We start from the raw sequence: 9,644 nt of genomic DNA on the forward strand, positions 1-9,644 counted from the left end.
ATGATGATTGACAGGACAATATAATTAAGCAAACCTTTTCTCAGCATGACAGAGAGGAAAGGAAAAAGAGAGAGGAAGTTACTCGGGGGAGGATGCTAGGAAACAGGCTCTTCATGATACAAGGAGTAATTTTGAATAATTAAGACAATTTTAATGTCTGCTACACAAACATGATTATAGCAGCTCTCCTGATCTGTTCTAGCAGGGTGTCAGATGGAATAGTTATGCGGGAGGCGCAGTGTCTGCTCTGAAGAAAGTTATCAACCAATGCAATCTCTCCTCTCTGTCCTCACAGGTGAGCGACAGAATACAGAAAACCCCATTAGCAGTCTCTTAAAGATGTAGTTTATAACCTCTGCACCATATCACAACTTTAGATTAACCAACGGAATATATTTCAAAATAACAGAAAAGAGAAAATTACAGAAAATGACACAAAATGAATCGTGGTTAATTTGATTTAATATACAGTTAATAATTTCTGTTAATAGAAATAGTTTTGTCATAGTTGCAGAAGATATATTAGAAATACAGAAAATATTTTAGCCTATATGGAGGCATCTTTGATTTTGAAGAAAATAATAATAGTAATTGAAGTTTGAAATACAGATTATACAATTATTATATATATAATAATGGGCAAAGAAATCTGCACCATTAAAAATATCTTTGTGATATGTAATTTTTTTGTGCATAATGATTAAATCTGTCTCTCTTTTTTCTCTCTCTCTCAGACTAAACTGGCTCTACAGAAGCAATTGACAAAAAATTTGACCGCCAGCTTCCTTCCCACCCCCATAACTCCACCCACCCTCTGCGCAGTCACAGCCAATCATCTCGCACTGCGACACCCGCCGGGCACTACTTTCATTCAGACGCCGATCCTCGGCCCTGCCCTCTTTAGGCCAGCGCCTGGACCTCTGAGAGCAACACACACTCCCATCATATTTTCCCCTTATTGATCACCTCGAAACCATGCAAGCACGCTCTCACAACAAGGGGGCACGTTCACGTGATTTAGTCTTATGATCAGTTCTCAGTACTGACGGTCTCTGTGCAAACTTTGTCCGTGCTCCTGCTCTCTCCAAACTGTATACACTGAGGTATATAAACACAAACACACACTCCCATAGTGTTCCCTGTCCTCCTCAAAAACTGTGACTCTGAAAGAGTCACTCTTGAACTATGCAGCAAAGGGAGAGAGAGTGTGTGAGAGGGAGAGAGAGAGCAAGACCATATATGGGAATATGGGCGGGGCCTCATTGATAACACCAGCCCACTATGCAGATGAACGCTTTAAGGATAGGACAAGACTGATAAAGGAGTGAAAGAGCTATAAGAAGGATATTTAGTTTTGCTTTATGAGATATTTATCATTATACAGATATTAATCAGGTTTTTATTCTAGAATTTATTAGAGGAAAGATCATTTTAGAGACCTATAACTGCATTAGCTGTTTGTTTAGTGAGGAGATGCAAACATCCCTTTACTTGATCCTTTTATTTTTAAGTATTTAAAATTGTTATCAGTCTGTTTTCTTGTCGTTCCACGTGGATATATTGCCGTTGGTCTGTGTATTCGCACACATTTTGAGTAACCTCATCTGACCGGCTTTTGTTATAAACACAAAGCTCATTGGTCTGTCAGTTTACAGATGCCAAGGCTTTCTGTCATGGGTAATAACAGAATAACACAGAGTACTAGTCTAATATATGAACTTGACAGTTTGGTAGCAAGGCAACACACACTTGTCCCAATCAGTGTCGTAATTTTCTCAGTGTTGATGCATAGATTAGATGATTTTAGATTGCAGATGCACACACACACACACATACACACACAACCTCAGATGACATGATTACGGTTCAGTCACAGTTTGACGTGGCCTTTTATGTCTGCATATTTTGCTTTCAGTATTTCTTCATTACGGCCTCACAAAGGTCAGTGTGCCTGTCAAAAATCTGTCGGCATCCCATCTTGATTTAGATCTAAAACCTTACCACGTTATTAGCTTGTGTGTGTGTGTGTGTGTGTGTGTGTGTATGATCCAAAACCTGTCATGAGTTCACTACTCCTGATCTTATTCAGAATAACATTTTTGATTTTAGAAGCATCATTGATTTATTTACATAGAAGAGCTATTGCCAAAACATAATGGCGGTCACTGAAAATACATCAGTACTGATAAAATGAGGATGCAGGTGTAATTTCAGATTACACTTGAATAGCAACTTGTTAAATTTCAGATATATCAAACTTTCCTGCTACAAGTCTACACAAGTATTCCTGTCAGTCTGAACAAGGTCACGTTGCTTTGCCCCAGATGGTTTTGGATGGACTAAGACTGATTTTCTGTCTTCAGACATGTAGAATTAGACATTACTGTTGAGTCTATGTTGTTTGATTGAAACCAGTTTTCATCCTATTTTCTTTTTTTTTTAAACGTGCCCTAGCATACAGAGCTTTTTGTAAATATTTTATGAATACAGCTTTTAAAAGTGAATCATTAACATTTATAATATATACAGTTAGAGTAAATATGTAGAATTTTATGAAATGTTTAATGTAGATTCTTTATCTGGTTATTGTTATTAATGTGATAATAAGAACGTGCTCTACTTGAAGTTATTACTTTTTGTCACCATTTCTGCAGAGACATGCATCCTGAAATAAGGAGATAATCTAATGCGAAGTAGATAAGATTATGTAGTTTTTACGTCAAATTGTAAATCAAAGTGCTTGTAAGAAAGCAACGGAATATAAGAAATATTGCTAAAAACGGGCTGAGACTCGGACACCCAGACAAGGCCGCAGAGCATGGAGTCACGGGTGAGTCTCAAGCCCACTCAGGGCTCCTGATTTTCAGAGAATGGTTTGCCCTCGAGGGAATGAAGCCTGGGGCCTTGAACAGAGCCTACTATCAACAGCCATATTGACACTTCAACAGGCACAACATGGACAAATTCTGCATTTTTTTTCTGTGGACACTTTAGAACAAGGACTTTGCTTGGAAATGAATCAAATCTCTTATTTGTGTGTGTGTGTTTTGATAACTCCTCAATGTCAAACTGTTCTCCATAAGTTCCAAGAAAAGACTAGTGAATGAGAAATAACACTGGTCCATCAGTGGGATACCTTCATGCTTTCTTGAGGCACAAGAAGACGTAACCGCACCATTCCTAGTTGTCATCCTCATGAGGTCCATAAAGCAGATATGGCTGTTTATGATACATTTGACTGTGACGGTGGTCTCTGGTAGGTGGCTGATTTTACATGTTGTCCAAAAGTAACAGTTCCAAAATATCTTCAAGGTTGTTTGTTGGGATTTTATGTTTCTTTTTCAGTTCAGTGAAATTCAATCTTTAAGCAATAATGACGGAAACTGGAACCTTTTTAAGAAAACGGAAGATTACTCTGTTTCTTTCTCTCTCTCTACCTTTTGTGTACATGTTTCTTCCCTCGTTCTCTTAATGTTGTGAGTGCTCTTAATAGTGTGCACACTGTTCCTATCACCAATCTGGAGGACAATGGAAAGCTTGCATTTCTCTCCCTTTATTTTACACAACGATGGAATCTGTTTGTCCCAGAACATTCATGAAAATGTCCATGCCAGCAGTGGCCAGATAGTGGATGACATTTCTAATTTCTTCCATGTTGGTTTGGGCTAATTTGACTATTCGATTCACATTCCCTTTTACCTCCTGCTCTAGTTTACCTGCCTTGTGCCAAAATATATACATATAATTTTTTTTTCAATAATCCAATAGACTGCACATACAACCTATGAGAGTGAAACTCTCATATGATCAGAAAGCACAAAAAATAAAAGAAATCTGTTTTTCCCATGAATGTTTAAATCATTAAGCCTCCTGTGAAAATGTATGTGTGCGTGTAAACTGAGAAATATGTGAATTGTGTCCAGTGTTTCTGGAACATGAAGATTTCAATAACGTTTAAAAAGGGACATGGCCAGTATGAAGTAATTTAAATAACTGACATCTATGTTATTTGTTCTCTGTGCTAAATACATTTCTGTCTGTGACTGATCTGACGTGTCTGCTGTGCTGACACAAAGGAAAACGTATTTTCATAGGATTTTGTGTCTTGGTTTTCTGACTCATCTGCTCTTTCTCTGTACAGGGTATGTATGAATGCGTGAAAACGAAATAAAGCAGAGAGAGAGAAATAAATCGATTAGTCTTCCACCCCAGTGCTCTGGCTTTTCTTTTGAGGGCTAGCTTCTGTGACAGCTTGTCATGGCCTCTTGCTTTATAATGACAAACGTGTCGAAACTGCCCAGTTTAATGTAAAACCAGCACAACCAGCCAAAAAATCTATCCACTGGTATTCACGATGATACACACACAAGCATTCTTTTTCATTCCAATCGTTCACCTCAAGAAGCGTGCGCCACCTTGAGTTTACAACGGGAACGGCAAGAATAGGTTTTACAAACTGGTTTTTCGTTTTAACCTTTACATTCATTCATTTTTTTTTTTTTTTTTTTACATTTTGGTAGTGATAGTATATGTCCATTGTTATGAGTAACAAACTGGCATTGACTGAGATTCTGATTTTTACAGACATGTAAAATGTAGGCTAAACATAAAAGAAAGAATTTTATAACATAAAAGAATTCTAGTATTTTAATTAATTTGTTAGCACCAAGCCCACCCATGAACGTTTTTAGAACCTCGACAAAAAGTTAATTTTTAATCACGGTATTAATAAAAATAATAAATAACTTTAATAACGTTCTCAAATCGTTAGAACAAAAACTTTATTTTTTAACTCTTTTTGTCCTGAATCATTTATTATTAATTTCTTTGACGTTATTTTAAATGTTGCTATTTGATTGAGAATGTTCAGGAAACGTTTAAAAGTTTGCAAATGTCCCCTCAACGTTTGCATAACCAAGCAAAAGAGAAGTAGGTCTAACGTTTCATAACTTAATAGAAATGTTAGCAAACGTTCTCTGCTTTGTTAATTGGGACTGTGCATTTTTTGCATTGAGCTGTCATGTACAAAATACACCAATTCATTCAAAAGTATATTAGTATGACATTGAAAATAAATAAATAGGCTAATTCTACATTGTACCAACCCCCTTCCCCTTCACATCTTTTCTTTTTGCTCGGCTCATAGGGTGTCAGACCGTTCTCCAGTTCACTGCATTAAAGCATCCAAGAACTTATGAAGTTCCCAGAGACCCTAATTGAGAGTGACATTTTTGAAACCATATGTTGGGTGATGTTTGCAATGTGTGTCATGTTTTGTGTAACAGTGGGTAAAAGTAAATTTGCATAATGTGAAGCATTTGATCTGTGATCTGTAAATCTGTAAATTGATGCACGCTGATGCAAGCCTCATGAAATGAAGGGTAGCTTAAAGTAAGCATTAACTTTCTGACACACATTGTTCATTACACACAGACACACTCTCTCCCCCTGGCAGAAGTGGAGAGCCCTCTATTATAAGGTCACTGCAGATCTAGCCATGAACTAAATGAAATATCTACTCTGTAAAATGATAGATAAAGGGCAAATAAAACCAATTCTCCCATTTACTCCCCTTGAAGAGAGACTGGGAGAGACTGCAGATATGTCAGACTCGGGCTCATTCGGTCGGAAGACGGCTGCTGTGCTGTTTAAGCAGACAAGCTTTCAACTGTGTTTATGGGCTTAAAGCAGATATTGTCTTTATTGAACATTAACATTATTTCTGACCATTGTATAAAGCTCTAATTTAGCTTTAAATTAGAAAAGATTCTTGAGTGGTAAATCATAGCAGTCAAGCAGCTTTATTAAGATTTTAAAAAGCTGTTCATACAGTCTTTGCTTTCAGACAAAAATGCTTTGAGATGCTTTTAAACATGTCCAAATACATTTAAAAGCAATCTCAGCTAAAAATAAGTAAAATCTTCACAAGTCATACGTTTTCCATGAAAAAAGAACAGAAATATATTGTATACGTTCACAACTGAAAGCAAACATTATACAATATGAATGACTACTCACAAAATGCATTGTCATCAGGGTAAAGAGCACAGGGGTGAACTCTCACTCACAATCAAACAAACGTTGAATGTTTCACTTATTTTGCTGTTCTTGTGGAATAAATCAGTCAATTTCTAGGAATGTGTCTGGTACAAAATATGAACACCTGAACATAAGTAAAACATCGATGCAGTCCACTTAAGACATTGTTCTCTCAAGTTCATGTCATAGAAAAGAGTTAAATACGTCTGAACTGAACAAGTCGAATCATCCTACAGCTGATTTCAGATAAGATGGAACAACTTGCTATGTAGAATATATATATATATATATATTTCAGTGTAAAAGCAGTATTTTTTTTTGTCAGTCAGTTGCTTCAAGAGAGGCATGAGATAAATATATCACAGCAACACATGGATTCTATCCTGTATGTTTATAATATAAAACATTAATGCAGTAACTTCATATAGTGTGCTAAACTTATAATGGCACTCCAAGTTCAAATGTTTTGAATGATCTAAAATTGAGCGTCTGTTAATGTCACTACTTAGAGATTTGCCTTGCATCTCCTATCTAACATATCTTCTCTTTCTGTTACTCTGTCAGCTCTGTTGTCTCATATTCTTCATCTCTAGCTGTCCTGGGAGCCGCTGCCCTTGTTCTTGTTGCGGCTGAGTGGGAAGGTGGATTTGCTCTGAGGCTGGGTCATTTTGCTGGCCAGATGGACAAAGGGCTCGATGAGCATCCGTCTGTCGGTCACAGTGACCTCCCACAGCCTGACCTTCTCCTGCCGTGCCCACTGCTGAGCCGCCTCGCTGTCCACCCTCCTCTGATCCTGCAGGTCCAACTTATTACCCACAACAACAATAGTCACCTGTGAGACAGAAAGAGAAATATGTTTTACTTTTTTTTCATGATGTCCACTTATAATGTTAGTAGTTTTTTTTTTCTTTTTTTTCATGTATTATATCAAAATATCAATTAAAACTTGATTCCTCATGATTTGACACTATATTTAAAAAATTTGGGGTGGGAAGCTTTTTTTGTTTTGCAAGAACTGTTATGCTCACCAAGGCTATGATTATTTGATAAAAGAAAAATACAGTAAAAATTTAATATTATGAAATATTAGCAAATACAACAGTTATATATATATATATATATATATATAGGTTGGGGGTTCGATTCCCCTGGAACACATGATAGGTAAAAATTGATAGCCTGAATTCACTGTAAGTCGCTTTGGATAAAAGCGTCTGCTAAATGCATCAATTTAATTTAATATATCTCACATTACATACATAAAATGTAATATATTCCTGTGATGCAAAGCTGTATTTTCAGCATCATTACTCCAGTCTTCAGTGTCACATGATCCTTCAGAAATCATTCTGATATACTGATTTGCTGCTCAAGGAACATTTGTTCTGCTTTGTATTTTTGTACCCAGCTAACAAAAAAAATTCAAATAACGTTTGCTAATATTAAGGGAACATAATATTTTATCATTTTGCTAACATTATGGAAATGTTATTTTTAAATTCTAAATGGTCTGAAACAAATAGCAACATAGAAAATATTTATTAGAGAACTTTTTATCCAGGAATGATGTATAAATAATGTATAGTGCTATCATTCTGTTAATGTTACTAGAAGAACATTTGCTCACAGCTGTGAGAGAATCTTGTCAGAACGTTAACTGGGTAGAAAGTGCCACACATTTTTCAGGATTCTTTAATAAAAAAAATACTGTAAAGTTCACAAGAACAGCATTTAATTGAAATCGAAAACTATTTCAACAATATAATTGTCTTTACTGTCACTTTTGATCAATTCGTCCTTGATGAATAAAAGTATTGATTAAAAAATCTAATCATATGGAGCCCAATCTTTTGAACGGTTGCGTGCATCCTCATAACAAACACACAGACCTCTTTCTTATCGCGGCAGCGGTCGATCTCTTTCTTCAGGGCCTCCACGCGTTTGAAGGACTCTTTGCTGTCGATGCTGTAGACGAGCACGAAGCCGTCGGCGAAAGTGAAGTAGTGCCGCGGAAACTCGTGACCATCGCGCAGACCGCGCGTGTCGTAAAAGCGCAGCTGCTCTCGGGTGCCGCGGTCCGTTTCCACAGAGCCGATGTAAATGTCCTCCAATGTCTCCATGGTCTCTGAACCTGGCAGACGGATCCTGTGTGAATCTACTGTTCATTTGTTTGTGTTTGAGACATGCCTGCGGTCACAACACTCACCTGCGACATGATTGGCGTACAGCAGCTGCTCCAGGACAGCAGTCTTCCCCACGGATCCCTGACCACACACCACCACCTTACAGCTCTTGCCCATGATCACCTCCAAGCACCCAGTGCTCAGTAAAGTATAGAAATAAACTAGAGAAGACGTAGAAACCTGTCACAACAAGAGAACAACTGAAGTGCTGTAATAATGTTTTATGCAACAGTCACGCGCATAAACCTGCGGCGCCTTTACGTCATCAGATTACTGCATAATTGAATACTAAATTGTATTAATCTTTGATAAATATTAAATAAGTAAAAAAATTATTAACAAAAGTAAACGTTTAAGGAAAGACTTACCCCACCGTCCTCTCTTCCTGTTTATGTCAATTTCAGCCTTCGACGGAATTTGACACCAGTTCCGTTAAGCTGCAGGGCGCCCTCTTCTGTTCGGAGGACAGCAACACATGCCGAACATGCCGTTTCATATGTCTAATAAACCAATAAAAATAAACTAATAAGCCAGATTAACTGAGGTGAATACTTAAAAATTATGCGCGGAACAATAAATAGTCAATTTAAAAAAAAAGACGATCGAAGTTCATGAGAACATTTAAGGGCATTTGATAGAAAACTTCAAAGAAAACACACACAAGGGAAAAAACATAGGCCTATATAAGCCTATATATATATATATATATATATATATATATATATATATATAAATATATATATATATATATATATATATATAAATATATATATATATATATATATATATATATATATAATTAATGAATAAAGTAAAAATAATAAATACATAGGCCAATTAACCTAACTACACTAAACTAATTAATTAAAAATTAAATACAAATAAGTAGGCTAAGTAGGAAGAAAGATTAAACATTATAAACAGTATCACTAAAATGTTTTATATTATTTCGGGAATCTGATTTGTTATCAATAACACTAGACACGTATCCTACATACAAGGTCATACCATACCATTGGTTGCACCTTCTCAAGGAAAACGCTTCCATGAAATTTGAATAATAGTCAAATTTGAATTTGACTCCGTTTTTACTGAATCGACTGACTTGAATGAATGAATGAATGAATGAATGACTAATTTATTCAGCTGACCATTTGTCATCCTAAACAGGATCACTTATTACATCAAATTAAATGAAAATAACATACTAGCACTAAATTAAGTATATATATATATATATATATATATATATATATATATATATATATATATATATATATATATATATGTAGACAATTTAGCTTTTAAAGCAAAAGTTCAACAACGCAATGCCTATCAATGTCATATTTGAAGAATATTAAGCTGTAAAATATGTTAAGATGGCCGGTCCATCACAGGTTAATAGACCAATTTGTAAACATT

General features: G+C 35.9%; 2 protein-coding genes across 6 annotated transcripts in view; one reads left to right on the forward strand and one right to left on the reverse strand.

Annotated features, from left to right (window-relative positions):
* Positions 1-4,206, forward strand: part of LOC132149045 (zinc finger protein 385D-like) — a 93,373-nt gene extending 89,167 nt beyond the window's left edge. For 2 of the 4 annotated variants that reach the window (XM_059557946.1, XM_059557949.1), the window contains 4 exons: positions 45-125; positions 206-295; positions 735-2,033; positions 2,066-4,206. In XM_059557946.1, the coding sequence (XP_059413929.1) occupies positions 45-125; positions 206-295; positions 735-962 (399 nt within the window). In that variant the 3' untranslated portion in view covers positions 963-2,033; positions 2,066-4,206. Of the gene's footprint in view, positions 1-44; positions 126-202; positions 296-734; positions 2,034-2,065 lie in introns of all 4 variants that reach the window. The other 2 variants (XM_059557947.1, XM_059557948.1) reach the window with 2 other exon arrangements.
* A 2,117-nt stretch (positions 4,207-6,323) lies between these two features.
* LOC132149047 (NF-kappa-B inhibitor-interacting Ras-like protein 2) lies at positions 6,324-8,676 on the reverse strand. 2 transcript variants are annotated; one of them, XM_059557952.1, is made up of 4 exons: positions 8,591-8,676; positions 8,246-8,383; positions 7,929-8,170; positions 6,324-6,871 (listed from the first exon to the last, which is right to left on the reverse strand). In XM_059557952.1, the coding sequence occupies exons 2-4, from the start codon at positions 8,337-8,339 to the stop codon at positions 6,629-6,631; spliced, it is 579 nt and encodes a 192-aa protein (XP_059413935.1). In that variant the 5' UTR covers positions 8,340-8,383; positions 8,591-8,676; the 3' UTR covers positions 6,324-6,628. The 2 variants fall into 2 exon arrangements, with proteins under 2 accessions (XP_059413935.1, XP_059413934.1); XM_059557951.1 differs by lacking the exon at positions 8,591-8,676 and having other exon boundaries at positions 8,246-8,483.
* Between the last annotated feature and the right edge of the window lie 968 nt (positions 8,677-9,644).

This window comes from Carassius carassius, chromosome 9, assembly GCF_963082965.1.
Source record: "Carassius carassius chromosome 9, fCarCar2.1, whole genome shotgun sequence".
Taxonomy (NCBI): Eukaryota; Metazoa; Chordata; class Actinopteri; order Cypriniformes; family Cyprinidae; genus Carassius; species Carassius carassius.

What these genes read in the sequence shown, in the direction of transcription:
- LOC132149047 (XM_059557952.1), bottom strand. Translation starts at nt 8,339, where the DNA reads ATGGGCAAGAGCTGTAAGGTGGTGGTGTGTGGTCAGGGATCCGTGGGG. An exon ending in GTACGCCAATCATGTCGCAG is followed by an intron (nt 8,171 to 8,245) that starts GTGAGTGTTGTG and finishes TCCGTCTGCCAG; the next exon opens with GTTCAGAGACCATGGAGACA. An exon ending in GCTGCCGCGATAAGAAAGAG is followed by an intron (nt 6,872 to 7,928) that starts GTCTGTGTGTTT and finishes TCTGTCTCACAG; the next exon opens with GTGACTATTGTTGTTGTGGG.